Source organism: Petaurus breviceps, unplaced genomic scaffold (genome assembly GCF_028583685.1).
Source record: "Petaurus breviceps papuanus isolate PSGF00001 unplaced genomic scaffold, PetGlider_PUasm1.0 178, whole genome shotgun sequence".
Taxonomy (NCBI): domain Eukaryota; kingdom Metazoa; phylum Chordata; class Mammalia; order Diprotodontia; family Petauridae; genus Petaurus; species Petaurus breviceps.
This window is the reverse complement of record NW_027185777.1, coordinates 12007568-12033552: the sequence shown is the minus strand read 5'-3', so window position 1 is coordinate 12033552 and position 25985 is coordinate 12007568. Positions and strand designations below refer to the sequence as shown.

At 33.4% G+C, this 25985-nt stretch overlaps 1 protein-coding gene across 2 annotated transcripts in view; it reads right to left on the bottom strand.

Moving 5' to 3' along the window:
• The window catches only part of PLXDC2 (plexin domain containing 2), a 503758-nt gene that overhangs the window by 30508 nt on the left and 447265 nt on the right, over positions 1-25985 (bottom strand). The window contains exons 11-12 of one of the 2 annotated variants that reach the window (XM_069086276.1): positions 24670-24823; positions 22565-22603 (exon numbers count right to left, since the gene is read on the bottom strand). In XM_069086276.1, coding sequence (XP_068942377.1) covers positions 22565-22603; positions 24670-24823 — 193 coding nt within the window. The remainder of the gene's footprint in view (positions 1-22564; positions 22604-24669; positions 24824-25985) is intronic. The other variant, XM_069086277.1, reaches the window with a different exon arrangement.

Here is a 25985-nt window from a genome sequence, read left to right as displayed (position 1 = left end):
CTCCTAATTTGCTCATATTTTGTCAGACATTAGCTGACTGGCGAAAAAGTACATTTCCCAGTGGACATCAAAGTGAACCTCCTTTGCTGAAAAGAACAGAAGATTTCTATCCTTATCCCTATGTATAGTGATCTCTTCCTGTTCAAGGGCATGGCAATTAGCTAAACTAATGTTACCAGACTATGACGTCTGGAAAGATGCCAATAACTTGAAGTGGTAGTGAATGTATGATAAAAATAAAATAATTACCTTCATTTTAATTAGTTTGATGGTTGTTTAAGGTGAGTAAACATCTAACAGAAATCACTAAATTTGTAGAGATTATTATGTGCCTTCTACCGCAAATAAATTACATCCTGATGTGAATTGAGTCAGAGTACTAAAATTTCTAGTGCAATATATTCACTTTCCTTTTCATTTATAAGCTATTTTGAGTAAAGTCATTATTATGAACACTCTGGGTAACAATGTTAATATTTTAAAAGACATAGTACATTTAGTTAACATAGGCAATACTTATATTCCCTTCTTTTTTATAGTAGAATTCTTCTCTATAAGAGAACCCAATGGAAATATATATATATATATATATAATTCATTTAGAAAGTGCCTTTAAACAACCCTGGAATTTCACCTTGCAAACAGCAAATTTTGAAAGAAGAGAGTGGAAACAATCAATGTTAGCGGAGTTATGGGAAGACGGAACCCTAATACTGTTTGTAGAGTAGTGTGAATTGGACTTTAACCATACTGGAAAGCAATTCGGGATAATGTGAAGAAAGTTATACTCTTCAAAATATTTACAGAAGCCCTTTTATAATTAGCAGAAAAAAATAAACTGGAAACACTTGAGCCTCAGGCAACTCTCCAGTTTCCACACTTCAAACTTCTATACTAAGAAAAACATGGGCCTTTGTCATAATGACACACATGCATGCATCCAGTAGTAAAAAACATAGAATATCCTATGCATCTTAAAAATAATGATGTAAAGTGAGGTAAAGGAAGCACGATGGCAACAAAAATGTGAATGTGGTAGAACAACCACTACATAACAAAGTTGAATTTTAAAATTATAAATAACAAGCTTGACTCCAAAGGAGAGACATAAGAAGACAGTCATTTCTGGTCCTTTGCAGAGACTGGGATTGCCAGGCATGGAGCACTGCATGTAAAAAAAAAGATATAATTTTTTTGATGCCTTGATTCGCTTTAATGAGTTTTTGTTTTATATTCCTCTTTTTCTGTTAAATTCTATTAGAAGAAGTGAAGGAAGTAAATAGCAAGAAATATAAGATATGTAAAAAATCTACTAATAAATTCTATTAAAATAAGTCATAAGCACTTCAAATGGGATATTAAAATATAAAACTGCTTCCTACCTAATTTTGTAAACTACAGCAAATGTAAATAGTTAGAAATTTCCACAGTTGAAATCTGGTTTGTTGACCCTGAGGCCAGAGGGATCATAATGCATTAATTTAATTCCCTTTGCAAAAACAACACATAAACTTGTCAACTTTGACAATAACCTTTGGTAAGGCTACAGGGAAAGATGGTTGAAAAGAACAGTTTTCAGTTACAAAATCATGATTATACACTTAACATAGACTGATAACAGTTTTGAAAAAAAGTTTTAAATTTCTAGGGAAATGTGTCATGACCAATCCCTTTTCCTTTTGGAGAATCTTTAGATGTTCACTTTCCCTCTAGTTTCTTCTGCAAATACTCAAACCAATAAATTTTCTATTGCTTAACTCCAATCCTTCCCACTCCCCATCAGGGTGGGAGAGTTTACATTTGTAGTTGTCTGCTTCTCATTATGCACTGACTGATCGGGAACAAAGTATAGACAATATGACATTCAGGGGAAAAAAGAGCCTTTCTTATTAAAACAGATATATGTGTGCATGAATATATATACATATATACACATACACACATATATACACACACATATACACATGCATAAATGTATACACATACTTACATATATGTGTGTATATATCTATTCACACAGATACACAGATTTTATGCATATTTTTTATATGCAACAAATATCTCTTTTGCCTCTGCAATTTTCAGGACATTTAAAAAAATTTATAGAAAGTATCAAAGATGATCATTAGTATCCAATAATATTACATTGCCCCAATTTAGACCATTAGTGACCCTAACATGTTCTTTGATTTAAAAAAAATACTGTGACATAAATTGACATTTAAATGCAAAGAAGATGGCAAGGGCCATCAGGCCAATGCTATTATTTCTCAATAAACCTTCCTTGGCAGTACAGAACCAGAGACTGACTAAATGTGAGAGAAGGAAAAAAAATGATGTTTTGATGAAACTCTTGAGGGGGAAAAACATTCAAGGTAACACAAATATAGTTCACTGGCCCACTTTTAGGAAAATATATGGAATAGTAATACATGCCTAGGAAGAAACCAAAGAATTTTTAGCATTCTGTTTCTTCCTGGAGAATCAGTTAGTTTTAAAGCCATCTAAGTTATTTTTATCCTACAACTAGGTTTTTAGGGTTTCTATGTGTTTTGTCTTGATATCTAGAATTCAGAGTCTGCATGCAGCAGTACAATGTTTCAATGTGGTTTAAAGGTTTAGTTATCACTAGAAAATCTGTTCTCTGCTTACTTCAATTCTGCTATGCCACAGAATTAAGGCTACCACTAAATAATTGCTGTAGTTCAATGCAAGGAAAAAAAAATCTACCAAACATAGAGAAGTAGTCTTCACCTGAAATCTATCTCCCTCCAGTCTAACTCTGCTCCAGGAAAGAAAGTAAAGCCTTTGAGGGATTGTAAAAATGAAGGACAATATAAAACCTGGCCAAAAAGAAATTGTTCCAGATTGATAAATTTTCATGAAAATGTCTTCTTCTAGTCAAGAAATAGGCATGTAGCTATGGGTGATTAAAGATTAGTTTTCTAACATCAGATTACAGAATTTAAGGAAAAAAGATCCTTTTGGGATCTGACACATTTATGTATTTTTAAGCAGGCTTTATGAAGACTGACAAAAATATCAACTGCTCCCTTCTCGAAGTTTTCCATGTTCACCAATAGATTTCATTCTTTTGCCTTTGTATTCCTTTGTAGCTCTTTTATACATATAGCTTTCCTTCAGTGTTTTTCTCAATTAAGCCTCTTAGCACTCCTTCCATCTATTCTTTTTCACAATGATTTTATGGGCAACTTCTAACACTTCCTATGTGTTTATGACATTCTTATACTAGGATGCCTAGGATTTTTAACACGAGAAAGACATATACTCTATAAATACATACCACAGTGAAAATACGTTCTTAGTTCATATGATAACATCACTGTAGGAGGTATCTAGATAAACATAGGGAATAGATATTGATAATGGCAGGTAAAAATGAGGATAAATTCATTAGGTTAGGTGGAAATGTGTCTGACCTGGACTTGCCCCCATGTTACAGGCTATGCTATTAATAGGGAGGCTTGAGATTTATATTCACAGTACCACATAGAATTTTCTGGTCAAAGGAAACTTTGCATATGATAATGCTTTTTTATAGCTATCATTCTTTGATCTTTATCTCCTAAAACTAAAGAGAAATAAAACTTGCCAAATAATGTAAAGGGGAAGCTTAATTCCACAATAACAAAGATGTCTGGAAAGAAATCACCGCCAAACCTGACCTATTTCTAACAATGCTATGTGATTTATGATTGTCTCTATAGTTACAATAGCAATATAAAGCCCTCTGCTGTTTCCGGGTTCCACAGGGAAAAACAAAAACAAAACTCAAATTTACACAATGATACATTCTCTTTTTCCACCATCATGTACCACACTGGTAATTGCCTGCTTTTGAATATTTAATTTCTGTACTTTTTTTTTCAGGAATATGAATTCTTAGGAAGTCTATTTCCAAAAAAAATATCTTTTCCTGTGATAGCTACTTATTTATCACTTGATTTCTTTTAAGTTCAAAGACTGAGAGCTGGCAGAGGCCTTTGTAGCTCTCTGAAAATGTCCCCTCATTTAATATAAGGAGATACACACTCACACAGAAGGGAGGGGATTTAGCAAAAGTTACACAAGAAGTAATCGGCAGAGTAAGGATTCAAAGCCAGATCATTTACTCCAGATCCAATAAATGTTCTTTCCAGGAGGTTATGCTACTTCCATTTTCTATACCACTAAAATGATAATCTCCCCCCACAATCAGTACCTAAATTCTCAATCTAAATATATTAAATTTAGATTCAATTAATAAATTGTTAGTCTCTGTGGACTAGTTATTTTCCCTTTATTCAGTGCCATGCCAGGCATGTTTAATAATATAAAGGTCTGAAAGATAGGAATGTTAATATAGTGATGATGTAACTTTGAGTCAACCCAACTGCTCTGAATCCCATTTGGAGTTGTGCTTTAAATAAAATGACTAAAATATCCACAGCATTTGACCCAGAGATCACACTACTAGGCATATACTCTGAGAACATTAAGGATAGAAAAAATGATCCCATATACACCAAAATATTTAGAGTGGCACCATAGCTATGCATGGATATGTACTATATTTATATATAATAAATGGTAGCACGTTTTTTGGCATCAAAGAGCACAACAAAATAGGAACTTGAATGTTATAGAAAATTGCTATTCCATAAGGGAAAAAAAATAAGAAATTAAGGAAGTATTAAATGATTTATGTGAACAGATGCTAAATAAAGAAATCAGAAATGAAGAAACAATATATACAATAAAGCAAATGGGAAAGCCAAAACAGAAACAGTAACAATAACAGGCGGGGGGTGGGGGGTGGGGGGAGGGAAGGCACTGAATGCTATGTGATTATAATGGCCAAACTTGTTCCTATAGGAGAAATGAGAAAATGCACTACTCTCCCTGAGAGTGAGAATTTCGTGGAAATGTGATGTTTTAAGAAAAAAAAAATTCACAAGGGAAGATTAGTTATATGAGAATAAAGGGTAATATTTGGAAACAAAGATGAATACACATTTTTTAGACTATAAAAAGTTTTTAAAAGCCAAAAAAATGGTTAAACTTCAGAAAATAGCATCCATTCATATGACTAGGCCAAGGAAAGGGTTCAAAGGAAGAAAGAAAGGTTTTTACTCCAAGTCCTATACAAGTTGGTTGGTAGAAGTGCCTTCTTCTAGTCTAGCTGTTTATTCTGTCATGGAGCAAGGGGAAGAAAAAAAAAACAGCATCAAGCTTTCTGAATTATCCAGGTTTGCTGAAAAAGTAGGTAGATTATATTTGTTTCTGGAGACATTCTTTTTTTGTAGATTTTTATTCCCTGCTTCTTTCTTTCTTTCTTCCCCTTCTTTATTTTTAGTTTTCATCATTCACTTTTATCTGCCTTTGAGCTCCAAATTTTTTTCCTCACTAAGGCAGCATGCAATCTGATATGGGTTATACATGTACAAACACATTAAAGATATTTCCACATTAGCCATGTTGGGAAAGAAGAATCAGAACAAAAAGAAAAAACCATGAGAAAGGGAAAAAAGCAACAAAAAAAGAGAAAATAGTAATGCTTCAATCTGCATTCACACTCCATCGTTCTTTCTCTGGATCTGGATAGCATTTTTCATCATAAGTCTTTTGGAATTGTCTTAGATAATTGTAGTGCTGAGAATAGCTAAGTCTATTAAAGTTGGCCATTGCACAATGTTGCTATTACTGTATATAATGTTCTCCTGGTTCTGCTCACTTCACTCAGCCTCAGTCCATGTAAGTCTTTTAAGGTTTTTCAAAAACCAGCTTGGTCACCATTTCTTATAGAACAATAGCATTCCATTACATTCATATACCATAACTTGTTCTCCAGTTAATGGGCATGCCCTTCCAGGGAAATCCTTAAGCACAGATGGAATGGTCAGGTCTCTATATGGTACAATTTGAGAGGCCTCAAAAGAAAGACTATCACCAAATTAGTTTTCCCTCCTCACCTCCACACTACTCAAAGTAACTAATGCTCCCACAGTTGGAATTAATATTTTGAGGTAATGGATTAAAGACCCTTGTTCATGTGTATCATGTTATGAGGGAATGACAGTATATTAGTACCCTATCAGGAAACGCTAATCCATCTGTTAATAATCTTTCAACATCAATTAGTGTTAATGAATTGATTTATTTAAAAATAATTGATTTCCTTTTAACAATACTGAATGACAAAGTAAAGCCTAATTTAAATATTTATGAAACTTGGAAAAGATTATAGATAGGCAACATCAATCAGCAAGTACTTTTTAAGCACTTATATGGCCTTGGAACTGTTGAAACAACGAAAAACAACAGAAACAAAAACCAGTCCCTGCCCTTAGGAAGATTACATTGTTACATAAATCCCCAAATACAAGCTACTAAACAGAATGGAGAGCAGCAAGATTGATAGCTAGTGTGTGTGAAATGTTACACTGCCATTTAGGATGACTGGAGTATTAGATTACTTTTCTATCACATATCAGAAAGTATTCCCTGAGGCAACAGGATACAGGAAGAGGTTTTTATGGGAGACAATGACATATACAAATATTTAGAACTTGGGTAATTGTCCAGAGATAACAAGTCCTGGGCAAGCATGAAAACAAATGAAGTCCCAAACACCTAGAATAGGTGACAAAAAAAAAAAAAAAAGAGAGAGAAATGATCTATCAAAAAGGCATACAAAAGAATCATCAAATCAATCTCATCTTTATAATATGTCCTTGGGTTAACAGTGATGGCAACTCCTCACCTATCTCAGCTATGCTATTTGAGCAATATCTGAGCATTTATTTTCCAAAGGGTTCATAAGATTAATGTGTGATTCTCCCAGTCTGTGTAAATGCATGCTGGGAAGATAAAGGGTTCTCAGTGGGGAAGGAAGTAAGGATTAATTGGGCTCATAACATAGAAAGTAATACTTGGCCAATATTTACTAAGGTCACGAATTCCATGTAAGATAATAATCAGCCTGTATAAAATTTTGAAGCATAGTCACTGACAGGCATATATGGTGCCCCAGAATCTTTAGCAGGGACAATTTAACCCTCAAAGCAAAGTTTGGAATTCTCAAAAAAGGTATGTTTGAGTTATGCCTTAGATTGAATTGGACATTCATATAATCAATCAATCAACCACTCAGTAAGCAATTATTAAACACCTATCACATGCCTGGCCCTGTGCCAAGTATTAGCATTACAGCATGAGCATTTCTTTTCTCAAATAGCATATATTCTCTGGGGCATACAGAATGGGCAATATGGAAAATGAATGCAAAATAAATATAAGGTAGTTATAGTGGTACTAGCTATTGGGGAGGTGGTAGTGCTATAAGATGAAAGAGAAAATGTTGTCCAGGAAATGAAGGGCCTATTTGTTGAGTTATAGTAACATTCATGGAATGTATAGATAACCTTTGGTGATAGTCTTTCAATGATATATGTGTAAAGTGGCCATCTGAAATGATGGTACCTCATGTCATTCCCAATTCCCATAGACTTTCGTATCAGACATAACTCTTGTGAAGATTAATGAGAGCCTTTGAAGCCTCTAACTTGTGCAGCCTGTCTTACAGTTTCCCTTGAGACATTGTGTGTGCGAATGTGTGTGTGTGTGTGTGCATGTGTGCACATATATACACATGGGAAACCTTTCTTGATTTAGTCCCTGGAAATATAACTAACCTGTGTCATTCTGAGCACTGAGACTTCTCATTGCTGGAACTACTTGTGAGCAATGACATTCTTTAGATATTTATTCTAGTGAAGTTGATGTTACAACCTCACAAGAAGGTAAGAAGGAAGGACTCCTTGGCCATGGAGTACATCTTGATGGTATAGCCATGATAGCGAAATTTTAAATAAACCAGGTCCTGGGACTTAAATCTCAATTTGCTCACAGGGGCAGATAAAAGGTATGCCATATATCAATATCATGAATGAAAAATGGAAGCATGAAGAACCAATTGTGCAGGGATATTACATTTTCATGGTCTAAGAGAAATGACAGAGAAATGGTTTGGATATAATCCCTCATGAGGACAGAGAGAAGGAAGTTGAATAAGAAACCATTTTAGAAAAGATTGTAGATGCTGTTATGGCACTCTTCACACAGTTTGTACATTTTACCCCTAGCTGTGCCACAATGATTCAGAAACAGAAAGCACTCTAGAGTAAAAGATTGATATAACATGGTTAACATAAAGTGGGACATAGTATTTTTCCTACATATCTACACTAGAAAGAAATTTCATAATATTATCTGATGAATGACTTCTTTCTTAAAGCCTGAAAGGTCTAATAATCTAAGATCATCTTAAATTCTCCATTCAATGATTATATAATTTTATAATGCCAGTATTTGGTAAATCAATCCAGGGTTTGTGTGGGAAGAGGGAGAGAGGGAGAGAAGGAGAGAGAGAGGGGGAGAGAGAGAGAGAGAGAGAGAGAGAGAGAGAGAGAGAGAGAATGAATATATATGATTTGGAATTCTTCAAGGTATACTTGGATGACTGATTATTTCTCTGGAAAATGTTTCTATAGGGAATTCTTATTCAGGTTTGGGGATGCCACAAGATTCCTAAGGTCCCTTCCAGGTAGGAAAATCAGTGGTTCTAGTTGCATTCACTGTTTTTCATTTTAATATTTCCAATGGTTTTAGTTAAGTAGTCAGAATCTAGTTCTTTGTAAGAATTATAAAGAAAATACAGTTGAAATAAGTACAAAGTAATACCTAACCTCTTTCTCCCTACCCCCTTCCTTTTCTCTGGTGTTAAACATAATTTTTGAAGGTTAAATGACAAAGAAAAATTGCCTTGAAATTTAAGAAAAATGTCTCCACATGCACATTACCGGAGCAACATGAGTTAATTACTTTTCTGCTAAAAAATCTTGTGATTGGGTTTGATTCATCAAATAATTATGGTCAGTGGAATAATGTTTGGTCACAGTAGCTTAACAGCAATGTTCTTAATCAGTATAACTATTCTATGACACCGCTGTAATTAACTCCTGTCCTTAAGGACCAGGATACTTATAATATCTTATGTAGTTTTATTTTAACATTGCACAGTGCAAGCAATTAAAATTTGGTAAAAGTGTTATGTGATGCCTTCTAGAGCAGTATTATTAGAACTAAAGGAGGCTAATTTCATATGGATTCTGAGTATTTGAACTCAGATCTTTCTGACTCTAGGTCCAATGCTTTATCCATTGTACCAGCTAATAAGGATAAAGCAGAGAGGAAGCAATGAGTTGTAACAGAACTCAGTTAACCTAGTGTGAATAGAGTATGAAAAGGAAAAAAATGTTAATTGAAAAATGAGTTCAGAATGGGCACTTCAGCAAAAGGTATTCTCAGGGACTAAGAATGGCAAACAAGAGATAGTTTATGTTTAGAGATATTTTATGATGTGTACTATGTGTTTGCTTATTTTAGCAGAAACTATGTAAGCTAGTGATATTTTATTTTTCACCATCAGATTAGAATTTGATTTATTGTCTTGATTTATAAATAAAGGAAAGCCATGTATATATTTTTTAAAAAAATCTTAGTTCTCTGCAAATTCCACCTCCCCAATACCATATGACACCATGAAAAGCCACATTATCGGAAGCTGAAAACACAGAGTTGTCTTTAATCAAATAAATGTATGCCATTAATGCATTCATTCTTGTGCATATATTGGAAATGGGTTAATAAATCTCATCAGTTAGGTGGCATAGTGTATAAAGTGCTAGACTTGTAGTCAGAAAGATCTGAGTTCAAATCCTGACTCAGATACTTTCTAGATCTGTGACCTGGGACAAATCACTTGAACTGTCTAAGGTTTAACTTTCTTACCTGTAAAATGAGAAGGTTGTTGTATCATATGAGATGAAATATATAAAAAACTTTGCAAATCTTAAAGTTAAATAAATGTTAGCAATAATGATTAATTATATATACATACATATGTATATGTATGTATGTATATATATATATATATATTTGCTCAATACTAATTAACATATTCTGTGAGGGGGAAAAAGACATTTTTAGGATCTTTCTCATTCTACTCCACAATTTTCCACTCTAAAACTTGGGAAGAAAGAATAATCCATCTCCTCTAGGAAGTCAACCTCTATTCAACTGTAGCTTTGTAATCACTCATGTGATATAGTACCTACTTTGTGGACACAGAGTTAACTTTGGTTGCAGGAATAAAGAAGTGAAGGACACATCCTAGGGAATGTGGAAGAGGGTAGTTTTTTTTTCCTTCTCATTTCCCATTTCAGGGAAAAAATGTACCTCCTCATCCTCAACATTATTTGAATCATTCATTTTCAGTGCCTTTCTCTCTAACCCAAGTTTGTGTTTCTGTGAAAACTAGCCAGAAAAAGCATGAGATAATACTAAATTCTGAGGGATTTTTATAATTCCATGAACTGAAATTGATAGATGTTCATGAACCTGTCAAAAAGAAGTAACAGTTTTCTTTACTTATAAGCCTATGATCTATAGGAAAGACACAGATCAAAAGTCCAGTGGACGTAGAAAAAATACCAAATGATATGTTACTTTGATGATTTATATATGAAAAGAAAAAATAATACTTCAACTGAATGATAAATGGAACCCAAAACACTTGATCTGTTACTACAAACTAGGCAATGAAAACAGAACTTTAATTATTCCGCGGAAAAAGTCCAAGTAATGATCTAATATTTTAGAGCTGGATGAAAAGTCTTCTGATATGAACAGAAGAAATTTGGAGCACAACCTTAGAACATCTGAATTAGCCCAGTTATTGTACAGTGGCTTATTAAAAGTGCACCTACGTTAGAACTTTGAAATAAATCACTTTGTAGAATGTGCCTTTGAATTAACTTTTCCCCTCATCTATGTTCCACTAGTTTTACCAATAAATTCTATAAAATTCCTCCATAAAGCTTTATTCAGACATCTTAACATAACATGAAGGTTATTCTCTATCCTCAAGGTCTAGGCCATCAGATATAATCTCTAGCAGTGTCTGCCAAAATGGAAGACTTTTGTACATGGGTTATAGCAGCCAATTCTCTGCTGTTCATTGTTATTCCTGTTCACGTAACAAATACAATGAATTATAAAGACTTTTCACTAGACTACATACAGATGATTGTTTTGGGGTCCAAACATATATTCTAAAGTTTTCAACTAACTTCAGTCCAACTAAATAATTCAACAAACTAATATTAAATGCCTAGTTTATGGCATATGATATATCAAATGAAAAGACACCAATACCGAAATGAGCCCCTCTTTGATTTTCTCACTAACAGTGACAAAGTGAATGAAAAAAAGAAACAAAACAGGACACAGGAGCTAAGAAAATGATGATTCTTAGACTACTTACAAACTACTCATTTAACTGTTAGTACCCTTGATAAGCAATCGACATCCAACAACCATACATCTTGACATTCAGCACACTGGACAATTCATTAACATGCTCTCCTTAAAGAGATGCTTAAAAGAATCAATTTAATCATGTACCCAAAGGCAACATGAAACATAATTTAATAGGATGCTTGGTCACCTTTTAGGGTTCAGTAAGGTTAGAAACAGAAGACTGCCATGAAGTTATTTGGACGGTTTGAAATACTGTCAGTTATAAAAGTAATTAGCAAGAATATTGAAACAAAATTAATCTATACCTTGAGCCTTGGTACTTATAAATGCAAAGGAATATTTCTCCCTTCTACAACACAATATTTTCTCCAATAAGAGAGTTAGAAGCACTGAAATAACAACCAAAACTGACTCGATTTCTAAGATAATTAATGACTAATTCAAACAATTCAGAATGAGATGTCTTTGCAACCAGATCATCAATCAGTTATAACAAAAGTCAAATTTAATATTAAGTTCAAAGAAAGAGCAAAGAGTAGAAGCCACTCCAGGTGATAACGGCATTTCTAACCTGAACTACTTAACTGTTTACTTCAAAAAATAAGAAGTGGACAAAGGTCAAGATATAGCCCCATTTTTTTTGAGAAGTCTAATATAAAACACATTTCAAAAGGAGGCCAAAAGCTTCCAGAACAATAATAATAACTAGGATTTATATAGATAGCACTTTACAATTTGCACATCACTTTACCTAAGTTGTCTTATTAGCTCAAAATAACCCTATAAGTTAAGTATTATTATTATCTTCCTTTTAGAGATCTGGAAATTAAGGCTGGGAGAGTTTAAATGATTAGTCCAGAGTTACATAGCTAAGTGTCTGAGGCAGTATTAGAACTCAAGCCATCCTGTGTTCAAATCTAGCACTCTATCCATTGGGCCAGACTGAGGCTAACAGCCTCAGAAACTACCTCAGGCAAGAAAAGACTTAGTTTCTCTATGAAACAGAAACATGAGTGCCAGTATAGCAGTTTATAGTAAAAGATATCTCATAAAACATTATGAAAGAGAATGATGGAAAATTACAAGCAATTGCACAACATATAATATCAAAAGTGTTTGAGAAAATGAAACTGAAGACACACAAAAAAATCCCATGTCTAAAGAGACAATGCATATATACAGGGAAAACTCACATATATGGCCCATTAGTACATTACTTCTGAAACTCTAAACAGTGGACTGTTCTGGAGAACAATTTTGAATGATGCTAAAAAAGAGACACTAAAATGTTCATATTCTTTAACCTAGACACCCTACTATAAAGAAAATACAAGAAGAATATCACATATAGAAAACAGAGTCCCTCATACACCAAAACAACAAATTATAGCAATGGTTTGAGGTGGCAAAAACCCAAATAAAACAGGAAAAAAAAGATAGCTGCCCACTGACAAGGGAATGAATAAATGTATTGTTTTTGTTAATATGAATATTAATATTATGTCATAACAACGAATGTAATTAATTCATAAGATGAAAAGTCTTAAATGAAATAACAGTGTGAAGTAAGCAGAACCATGAAAAGATTATATAAAATGATTACAATGGTAAAAAAAAAGAAAGAACAATACTTCTCCCTCAACAATAACAAAACCTGATCTCTATATAATTGCAGTTACAAAACTTGACCATGGAGAAGATAGGAGAAAATACATTTCTCTTTTCTCTTTACAGATGAGAGGGTCTTTAAGTGTAAATGTTTCATATACTTTTAGAAAGTATTGATGTAATGACTAGTTTTGTTCAACTGCCTTTTTAAATTCTTTATTACAAAGATGAATGGACAGAAGAATAGAAACAGCATTTATTAAGCACTTATTATGTGCCAAGCTTGCTGGTAGGGGAAGAAAGGGATGAATAAATTTGGAAATGAATGTGATATAAAATGCACTAATTTTAAAGGCATGTAGAGAAGATGGGAACAAAATAAGTAGTAAAGATTGAACCTGAAAGAATGGGGCAGACCTTTAAGAAGAATATCAGGAGCAGTAAAGGTTAAAATGAGCTGAGAATAGCAAGGAAAGCTAAAGGCAACAGTATGAATTCATTTAACTTTGTAGGTATAAAAAGTAACATCAAGGAAAGGAAGGGATGGGACCTCTGCTCAGGGAAGATTGGATGATTCGGTTCAATTCAAATGCTCATTATGCATCTAAAGACAAAAATGGAACAGTCTCTTTCCTCAGGAAGCTTACTTTGTACTGGTGATGTTAGAAAGTGGATAGAAAACAAGGCTGGTCAACTATTCTTTTCCTTCCTTTACCTTTGCCTGGGAGAATGATCCTTGGACTAGAAAGAAGAAAACAAAAATAGAACATTCCCAACATATGTTAAGATAGAGGAAGAGAGATTCTTGATGGATTTAATGGACCAGGTCTAGATGGTTATCCTAGGGTCCTGACTGTATTGACAAATATGACTGCTAAGCCACTATCAGCACTATCATTGAAAGATCTTGGAAATCTAGAGAAATGCTAGAGGATGGAGAAGGGTAAACATACTATTTAAAAAAAGGTTTAGAATAGAATTTGCATACAATTAGCCAGATGATTATTGAACTCCTAAAACTGTAATTTTCTCAAAAATCCCAAAGCCTTCATTCAGAAGAATACAGGACAAACTAAAATAATTTCTTTTTTTCCTCCAGAGTAAAATTTGCCTGATAGATGAGAGAAATGCAATAGATATAAGTCTACCAAGATTTTAACTAAATGTTTGATAAACTCTCATGTTATTCATTCTTAAAGTTTGTAGAGATGTTGGCAAGAGAATAGTTGGCAGGAGAACATTGCACACAGTTGCAGTCACATTGTACAATGACTAACTTTGATAGACTTGGCTCTTTCCAGCAATGCAAGGTTCTAAGACAACTTCAAAAGGCTCATGATGGACAGTGCTATCTGCATCCAGAGAGAATTAAGGAGTCTAGATACAGATGGAAGCATACTATTTGCTCTCTCTCTTTTGTTTTGTTTCTTCTTTCTTGATGTTCATCCCATTGGTTATAATTCTTCTTTACAATATGACATGAGAAAATATCTTTAATATGAATGTATATATAGAGTCAATATCAGATTGCAGTCATCTTGGGGAGGGTAGAGGGGAGGGAGAGACAGAAAATTTAAAATTCAAAAGGTTATGGAACTAAATGCTGCAAACTAAAAAATATATATATGTATGTATTTAAAATTGGGGGAAAAGATGACAGTTGAGTTGGGAGGATTCTAGAATGACTGAATGATGAAATGCACAAAATAGTCATTAATGGGAAAATATGAACTTGAAGGTTGGTTTCTTGTAGAGGTTCCCATATGTAACCCTGTTTTGTTGAAGAGTTTGAGCAATGATCTAGAAAAAGGTCATGATTATATGGATGCTTATCCAAATTGCAGGTGGCAGGAGGGAGATGAGAATTTCTACAGCACTTGCTTTGTAATAGGTACTGTGCTAAGCATTTTACAAACATCATGTTATTTGATCCTCACAATAACTTCTGGAATGTAGATGCTATTAGTATACTTATTTTATGGTTGAGGAAACTGAGGCAAACAGAGATAAAATGACTTGTCCAGGGTCTCACAACTAGGAAATGTCTGAGATAAAATCTGAATTCGGTTCTTCCTGACTCCATCCACTGTACCACCTGGTTGACTCTAATGACAGCTAACACAAAGCTATTAGAGATAGTTAAAATACTGCATGATGGAATAAGGTTTTGGGCATTCCAGACAGGCTAGAACATTGGAGGAAAGATTATATGATGAAATTTAATAGGAATAAGTGCAAAGTCATGCTCTTATGCTCAGAAAATTTGATCTAAATGTCTAGAAAGCAATTTGTTTGAAAAGATTTGGGAAAGAGGAGTTGTGGGTTGCAAGCTTAATGTAAAACAATGGCGAAAACCTGTAATGTAATCTTAGGTTATATTACGCGGGGCTGTACAAGACCAGGATGCTGATATCCCCATTGTACTCTAGTCTAGCGAGCTCACATCTCGAATTTTGGGATACTCTGTTCACCTCTGAGCACTTATTTTAGGTGGTTACTTGTTCAGGCATGTCCACCTCTTTGTGACCCAATGAGCAGTGTTTATGGAAAAAAAACTAGATTGGTTTGCCATTTCCTCCCCCGGTTCATTTTACAGATGGGGAAAATGAGGCAAACAGGCTGAAGTGACTTGTCCAAGGTCACACAGCTGGTAAGTGTCTGATGCCAGATTTAAACTTAGGAAGAGGAGTCTTCTCAATGCCAGGCCCAGCACTCTATCCATTGCATCACCAAGTTGCTCTATATTTTAGGTAAGTCACAAATAAATTAGAATATAAAGAAGATCTCGATTTTTATGGGTTTTATGGAAATCCAAGTATCATTTCATCACATGAATATCCATAAAATCACAGAAAATTAGATGTTAAAGGGTTCTTAGGCATAATAGTGCATAAATCCCTTCATTTTATTTCTCAAATGCTATTAATTGAATTTACACTACGTTTCTACTTCCAAAAATGTTATTATAAGTCACTTGTACAAATATACAAAGTTTAGGGACTCAGTTAACTCAGTTGGTAAAATTATCAATTTTATTCTTTTAAAATATAAAATGTTAATGCTTAAAATAATCAAGGCAACCACTAAGACAGAGCACACAATATTGGCAACAGCTACAAAATCATACAGTTCAGTCCTCCTTTCAATGATGAATGTGGTATTGATTTAGAGTTGAAAAGGGACCAGTCCTTCATTTTGATGAAGAAGCAGTCTCAGAAATGTGAAGTCAGTAGAATTTGAACTCATCTTCTAACTGTAAATCTATTTTTTCACTTTACTGTACCAAAGTGGGCACAACTTCATGACAAGGGAAAAAAAAGGAAAAGAGACATCTTATAATCATCATCATTATACATATAAATGAAAATATACATTTATTATGGACCTATCGCAGCATGGTTGAATTAATTCCACATTTCTAGAAAGGGCAAAATTTTAAAGAAGCTTTAATTAGCAAACTTAAATAAAATCCTGATCTGGCTAATCTGGGCAAATTGCTTTTGTCATGCAAGAAATCAACATGTAAAGCAACACATGGTGGTATAACAGAAATTTTATGGTTATAAATTCTGTATTATGGTACCATTAAAAGAATTAAATAAGAGTATGGAACATAGGATCACAGATTTTGAGCTGAAAGGGGTCTTAAATGTTTTCTAGTCTAATCCACTCATCTTATAAGTGCAGTAAATGTAGACAAATGTCTTTTCCAAGTTTGTAAATGTGAATGGCAGAGTTAAATTCAAACTCAAGTCTTCTGACCCCAGAGTCAGAATTTGCCATATTTACCAGCACAAGTTTTTTTTTGAGAAAGGAAACTGAAAGGGTAGGAATAATTTGCTTTGAAGATATAACTTCATTTTGAATTTTAATTTACTTCAAATTAATTCAGCAAGCATTAGCCTTCAACGTTCCAGATGGCAAAGAAATTCAGAGTTTATATAGAATTCTTTTATTGTAACTTTATAAAATCTTGATTGCCACATCTTGCTATGTGCCACACAGAGATGAACAATTGCTTCATTTTTAAAATAAAAAGGTTCTCTTAAATTATAATTTTTGTAAATTATGATTTCACTTCCAAAGATGAAAACTATATTCCTATGTCCTAGACCACCAAGATCTGTCTAAAAGACTGACAAATCTTTGAATTAAAGATCAAGCCTGTAACTTCAGAGTTATTTTCTGAACTTAATTGAAGAGTCATCACAAAATTCAATGCATAATCAAAGATTTGTTGAAAGTGACTAAAGAGATACTGGGAGAAAAAATACTGTATAACTTTGCTGCTTTGAAACTTTGTGCTCCATGTCAAGCATAAAAGAAAAGCTCTAGGCAAGTCAATCAATAGTCACCTTAGTCATTGGTTCTGCTACTGAAATCAAATGCCTTTGTTTATAGAAAATTTCTCTTATTTCTTCTCTTTCCTCTTAAATCCAACAAGGTGTCAAAGTCTACAAAGCTGGATCACAAGCTCCCACTCTTTACATGCTAAATACTTTGCTGGTTTTGAACTTGAACCTTCACTATTCTTATTTGTAAAATAATACATCTCTCCTTCAATATCCTGGGGATATCCTTTTAAATCTTGGGTCAACAGGGAAGTCTCTATGAAGCAATGTCACTTTCAATCAATTAGTAGGAAAGCAAGTCTTTATGAAGCTCTTGGTATGTGCCAAGCACTATGTGATATCCTGGGGATACAAATAAAGAGAATACAACAATCTTTAAATTTTTCGTCTCTGCTTTCATCTGGAACTCTCATGGCAACAACTTTGCCTTTCTTTGTACCCTTCGTATGTTTAACAAAGTATTTCACACATAGTAAGCCATTAATAAATGCTAGTAGACTTGACCATATTGTCCCAATACTGATTTCTGATACCTTTCCTTCTTTCTTGAGCCATTTTCTATTTGGGCATTTCTGGCCATGTAACCCTATCTAGCTTTCATCTAAAAATATTGAAATCTGCTTTTCTAAAACTTAAGACAAATGCCTGCCTATGCCCAGAATTTTCTCCATTGTTTATGTTTCATCTAAATTTTCAATTAAAAAAAATGTGTATTACGTGAATATTATGTATGAGGCAATCACAAGCAACTATTAAGCACCTATCATATATACCAGACACTATACTATGGTTAGAAATGTAAATAACAAAATGAAACAGGCTTTGCCCTCAAGTAGTGCACATTTTTATAGGAAAGACTATGCTTAGGATATGTCATTTTTATTTTCTCCTTTCCATAATTTTCTGTATTTCAGGGTTTTATTCCTGTACTTCAATGAATAAGAGCTTTCACTGATAGTAATATAGATATCAACTTATTCACACCTACCTCTATGTAAATCTTACTTATAACTTTTCATTGAAATACTTTCCACTGTAGTGAAGGCACAATTTAACTCACAAATAGGAACATTTGTGATCTTGTCTGTTCTGCTGATGCTATTTTCTTTTTAAAGACATACTTTTAAAAATTTCCCTCGATGACTTTGTAAAACTGGGGTTCCTTCCGATGATTTTTTTCATGTGTTTCCATTTTGCCCTTTCTGACTTGTTTTTCTCTTGTTCATTTGATCTTTTATTTTACCATAGACCATACAGGGTATATACCATACAGTGATGTTAATACAAATATGCTGGGTTTTCACTCTCATCAGGATGAGATGAGATCACTCCAGAAATGATACCAATATGTGGAGACTGACCATTAGACTTCTTCCTTAAGTTTAGGAACTACAGCACCTTCCTTTGTATCTGCATCATTTAGATCAGTACCTCTCTGGAGCAGGCACTTAAGAAACACTTGTTGATTTATCCCTTTAATTTTGTGTGCATTTGTTGTTTCCTCCACAGATTTGTCTACAAGTGCCCTTGGCATAACCTAAGTTAGGTCTCATGTCGGGCTTCCTCTAGTGTTGTGTGTCTCCTCCTCCAGGACTTTTTCTGCTTTGTGAAGAGATGCTGCTTATCATTTCTCTCACATGACATTCTGCAAGTAAGTCTATCTTCTAAGCTACCATTTCCTTTGGGTGACAACTTGCTTTAATGAGAAGATAAGGTGTCTTGTTTACTAAGGCAACTTCTTGGCTGTTTGGGTTGTCTCACTGGGTTGACTATTATATATTAGTTAAATTTCCCTAATTAATGTTGCTAATTAGTCCCTAATTAATGTTGCTAATTAGTCTCCAAATAATGGTGCTACAACATCTTGATTAAATAGCTTAAATGGGCAATGTTGTATACATAAAATCTTTAACTTTTTTGTTTCATTTTTTGGGTTTTGATCCATTATCTAATTAGTTTATAACCTGATTACACATTGACAATTTATTCTTGCATTTTTTTTTACTCTTGATAGCTTATATTTTACATAAATTACATTTCTTAACATATCCCATTTCCCATCTCAGGCAGCTTTCTTCAATTATATATATATATGTATATATGTATACACACATATATGAAAAACAATAGTTCAAAGGAACTAATGAACACATTAATTCCTTCTCCAACTTTGTATTCAATGTTTGACATACCTAGTCCTTCATGACTCCAAAGAAGCAAGGGTGGGTATGGTTTCATAGCAGCTCTTTGGGTCCAGCTTTGGGCATTATAAATTTATATCATGCAGTCAAAACCATTTGTTGATGTTCTTTCTGTTCATGTTGTTATAGTCTCTCTCTCTCTCTCTCTCTCTCTCTATATATATATATATATATATGCATGTATATTGTTTTCTTGATTTTGTTTGCTTTATTTTATATAAATTCAGATAAATTTCCCATGCTTCCTTGTATTTATCATATTTATTACTTCTTCCAATGTAATAATAATACATTGTATTCATGTATCATAATTTGCTTAACCATTCCTTAGCCACTGAGCATCTACAACCTTTCCAGTTGTTTGATATAATGCAAGGTTGACAGTTTATGCTTTGATAACTTACACACCAGGATCTACTGGGTTTTTATTGGTTAAAAATCTAGACAATTTTATTTTTTATCACGCACTTGATATTTAACAGGTAGTGCAGATGATAGAGCATTGGACCTGGAATCAGGAGGACCCGAGTTCAAATGTGACCTCAGAAACTTACTAGCTGTATGATCCTAAGAAAGTCACTTAACCCTGATTGCCTTAGTTCCTAATCGATAAAGTGATCTGGGGAAGAAAATGGGAAACCACTCTAACATCTTTGCCAAGAAAACCCCAAATGGGATTGCACAGAGTTGTACACAACTGAAACAACTCAACAAATATTCTTTATCTTTGGCCTTTCCTTAAAGAAATTATCTCTTACAGCTAAGCATGAGGGTTCTGAGTAACATGTTTTTGGTTTCATTATTTCTTAATTGCCAACCTCATACACATATATACATACAAACACAACACACACATGTATGTATGTAAACACACACATGTATATGTATGCACATGTATACACATATACATATAAAACTTACATTTGTCTCCGTGTGTGTGTGTGTGTGTGTGTTCATTCCACAACAGATGTTGCTACCTAGGCTGCAGTTATCTTTGTTATTTGGTCATGCTCATCATGATCACTTTAAGACAAGCATCTCTATATACTTCTTTATTTGCCTCTCTGAGGAATTCTCATTCAATTTAAAGTTGATTTTCAACCTAATATGTTGATTTGAAAAACAGAAGTATAACATGCAGATTAAATATAGGTGATCTGATTTATAGTTTTTGAAATGCATCGATACTGTCTTGTCTTAGATTTGAATTTTAATGTAAGCTTCTTTCTTGGCCTACAGCATAGGTAAGACAAAACTATTAACTCAAAGTGAATATGCATATGATTGATGTGGAATACTATGCATTATATATTTTTTAAAGTTCTGGAATACGATTTTAAAATATAGATAGGATCAAGCAAAGTAGGATCAAATGAGAAGAACAAGTGGAATCCACTTCTAACTGAGGAAAATAGAAAGATATTGATGGAAGGTGTGTCACTTTAGCTTTACCATTAAGGAAGAGAAAAGATTTCTGAAAAAATGTGGAGTTGTGTATGTAGAGATAATCCTGGGAGTGTCAGGGAGGAGCTAGAACATGGAGGACAGTATGCAGAACCCCACAAAAGTATAAGGGGCTGCTAAGAACAGAATCAGCATAATATAGACATGAGATAATTTGGAGAGGAAGCATTAATAGGACTTGGCACTATGATTGGACATGATGAGTGAGGGATAGGGAAGAGTAAGATTAGGCTATTTTTGAAAGCTAAAATGGTATTTTTACACTTTCTAAAGGTTGACATCACTTTTAATTCATTAACCAATATTCCTTATTGATGAGAATTCAGTAAAAAGCATCGATTTTTTTAACCTTATGCAAGATGGGATTGTAGTGAAGAAAGTGCTTCATAAAACAAAAAAATGCTATATAAACAAGGTTGAACAAGACAATCTCTAAGGACGCTTTCAAACCTAGGATCCAATTTTTCTCTAAATAGAATTTTTATGCATAAAGGACTATGCACAATACTATTATATAGCATGCATTTGTACAAAACTGTATAATAAATGAATGAATACATGATATAAGTTATAATAAAACTTATAATGAAATAGATTAGATAAAACATTCCTTTTCCAGAAAAAAATAATGTAAATTTAAAACTAGAAGAAAAAAATAAAAATGTTATTAACTTAAGTATTTTATGTTTCAATAAAGAATTACTGTATATAGAAGTTGCCTGCTCTTGATGGCAAGTTCCTCTTACAGTATATCTAAGAGAGAGAGGGACTTTTAGCTTAAATAAGAAACCAACTGTGAATGTAAAAATAAAACTTTGTCTAGATCAATGATACAGCATGACCCTATTTGTGTAATAGATAATAGCGTAATGAAAAGAATCCCTTCCTGAGCTGAATAAACAATAGTATTTATGTAAATTCCTTTATCAGGATCCATCATACTTACAAAGCTACATGCAGAATATCTTTGAAATAATGTCACATAATAAAAAATGTCTAAAAATAATTCTTTCATACTTTTTGCCTTGTGTAAAAAGAATTTTTCCCAAAGTTTCAAGTCCTGAGACACGTGATACTAAAACATGTAATGGAAGCTGTTGATGTTTAATTAAAGTTCTTCACTTAATTCATTCATGTTTTGGAATATTTTTCCCCAGAGAAATAGGTAACAGTCTCCAAAAGACTGTGCTCTAGATAACTCTACACTTACACTAAATATATCTAATACTATTTCTACAAAAGTATAAAACTTGACCAACTCATCCATATCATTATTTGGGTTCAAATAACAACCGAATATTTGATATGATGATACACTCTTTTCATTATAAATAGTTATGGCCCAGTACAGAAGCTAGAATTCATCTACCATGATAGAATACTTCACCCTTCCTCCCACTGCCATATGCCTCTGAAATAAAGTAGAGAATGAAAGCACAAATGTTGTCTACATTTTTCAAGACCTGTTCAATTTCCTTATTAAGATGAATGAAATTGATTAGTCTATATTTAAGTAACCTATGAATATTGTTTATGAAGAAAAGTATCAGTTCCTACCTCCATTATCTCTTAAATGTAGAGCTATCTTGGTATCATCTGGAAAAGAAATTCAAAGTTATTACAACAGGAATCTTCCCTTAACAATATCATAAATCTCATTAATAGGATTTTTCTACCATTTGACTTAACTGTAACATGATTAGGTTTCACTATTTCATTGAGAAGTCACTTTACAGCTCAATGAGGCTGAACCAAACAGGTGACAACATGATCCGGTGGCCATTTTTGAGGTTGTGCCTTACAGTAATCATTAAAAACAGCACTATGATTAAGAATCTCAAGGCAATGCTTTAGTGTACATAAATTATAATGCGATACACAGAACATTACGTGTAGGGAATGTTAAAAGAACAGTATACTGAGAGTCAGCTTAGGGTTATTGTTATCATTGTCATCATTATTAATTAGTGCTACGTTGTTATCATCTTAGTACCACCCCAGTTTAACTCTATGTTATTGACCAAGTCATTTCACTTCTCCTAGATTCAGTTTAATTTTTAAGACACAAAATGACTGGAATAAATGACCTTTGAATTTCCTTCCAGATATAAAGTTCAGTGAGTTTATACAAATTAGACATAACTCCAAGATCAATAAATTCTATTAGCCTTGGTAAATCTTATTGCTTAAATGATCATGGGATCATGGAATTAAGAGATGGAATATTCCTTAGAAGTCATGTATTCCAACATTTTCATTTTATAGATAAGAAAACACCACAGAGAAGTGAGATGAATTGCCCCAAACTGCACAAGTATGTACATGGCAAAGCCAATATTCCTTCCATTTATTTGAAATGGATAAAATGTTAAAGGCCTGCTAAGGGAAAGTAATAGTGTTAAGTTTGTGGGATTTGAATCTAAATTCAGTTTCAAATCCAGTGATCTTTCCACTAACCTGTAATTTATCATGATATATATTTTCTTCTCTATAACCATTAACAATGGTGACACTTTACTCTTTCAGTGTGACTTTATTTTATTTCTTAAAATCTTGGCAGAAAAAGTCAGCTTAATTTAGATTACATATTAGTCCCCAGGGACAGATTTAACTTAAACTTTTGAACACTAGGAAGCTTGCTAAAGTGACCCCTAATAAGGTACCCTTGATCCTTCTCTTTCTAATGGAACTAGACAGTATCCACTGCTATGAGTAATTGCTAACTTAGTAACCTATTAATTTCTTTTTTTGGCACTGTGATATGAATGACAGGACCAATTTAGGTTCCTGGTGCTGTTAATACACAAAGAACAACATATAGTTTGTTCTCAGAAAAAGACACATGTATTTCAGAATTGTGTATCAATTCTCTTTGCTCAAATCATTTTCATGCCCAGTTGAAGCTCAATGAAGAGAAATAAGCTGGAATCTCAATTTAATATTATATTCAAATAAGAACATTTTAATGACTCTAAAAGCAAGGGTAGAGGGAAGGACATTCTTTGCTTCCTTAGAGCCATCTTTCTTTGTCACTCAAGTGTCATAATTTTTTAAAATCAAATTGCAGGGGAGTATGCAAGGAAATTCGCAAGTGGATAATATCATATGTACCCCCATTCACACTTTTCTTTCCATGCTCTTAATTTTCATTTAAGTCATTTTGTCTCTCTTAGAGCAGGATCTATGTCTCCCATTGATATTGTGACCCACACAAAGCATCATATATGATACAAAGTGCAAAGTAGGGTAATAAATCCTTTTGACTGACTGATAGAATAATCATCTCAAATACTAGATTTAGGTTCTTTTGGTTTTAATTCTTTTGTCTCCTCATACAGACTTGTTGGCAATTTGACAGACATAGGCCCACTTTATCATATAATAGCAAGGTCCTGTCCTAGCCCTAAAGAGTCTAGGAAAGACAATTAGGTGTTGTGTGATGGGGAAAGGAATGGTCCAACAAACTCTTAAAAAAGGATGTCCCAACTAACTCATAAAGACAAAGAAAAGGAACACAGGAGACATTTCACTCTATTGATTCCTTTTTGTATTACAAAGAAACACTGAGAAGCATGATTTACCAAGAATTAATTTTCTTTTTAAAATTCTACTTCAGCAAATGTTACCATAATCATAAAAAACAAAACAAAACAGATGTTTACCACCTTCTGTGGGGAGGCTGGTTGGTAACTGTGGTGAAGTTATTCTTCTTGTGGTTGTTAAAACCTTGAATTGTGTAGTTGTTGTTTGTTGGGTTGTGGTTTTCTGGGAAGATGTTTCACCTGGCTCTATGCTGTCACACAGCTTCTCTTTGGACTGATGATGAAGACAAAAAATAAAATCAGAATTAATAGTGAACACTTTTTATCAGATAAAATTATTTTATTGTACAAATAAATTGTGTGAATCAAGAACCTAAGAAAATAGATCTAAGGCAAAGATAGGAAGAATATGATTTTGAATAGAATAATATTTATATACTTTATTCACTATAATTATTAAATAAGTTAAGGCAAAAACAAATATAATCACCACCACAGATGATACTTAATTTGCCATACTTTAGCTTAGGTGGATATGTTTGCATATATGTATCTGGATGGATGTATCTCTACATACATACATACATGTATGTATCTCTATATACACACATCCACATATATACATGCATACACACACAAACCCAGTGCTTGACACATATAGGTATTTGACAAGTTTGTTTAATTAAATTTAGTGTAATGTACAAGCATCCATCTAGAAATATTGCTGTAGTTTTTATCTATTGTTATTTTAGTTCTGTCCCTGTTGCTATTTTCATTGACAGGAACAATATAGAGGAAGAAAAATTGTTCCTTTGAAAAAGAGAATTTGGGAAACAAATTAAATTACACCACTACTGACAGCAGACTCAGTGTAATTTTAGACATAATATGACTAAAGAAAGGGCACCAACATGATCCTTAGAGTTTAGTGACTTTCTTGGAGTTGTATTGCTACAGGCCTTCATGTATATATTGTCTTTTTGTCATCTCCCCTGGGAGGTAATGTTTTTTAATCTCTTCCATCACCTGGACTTTCAGTACTTTAATTTTTTTTGTTGTTGTTTTTAGATGTCTGTCAACAGTGAATAATCTATGATTTCTTTTAATGACAGTCACAACTTTTGTTTACTACCTCATCTTTAAAACTTTATGGAAAATGTGAAAACATGGAATTATTTTCTCCCAGTCAGAGCAGGATACCTGCAAGGCCACTTGGATACTGGACGGAGACCAGAGTCCATGAGATTCATACCTGAAATGCTCTCCCTCCTTAGCTCTGCCTAATGACTGTCCTAGATTCCTTTAAGTTCCAACTAAAATCCTGGCTTTCATAGGAAACCTTTCCCAGCCTCTCTTAATTCTAATGCATCCCATCTGCCAATTATTTCCTATATATATATATATATATATATATATATATATATATATATATATAT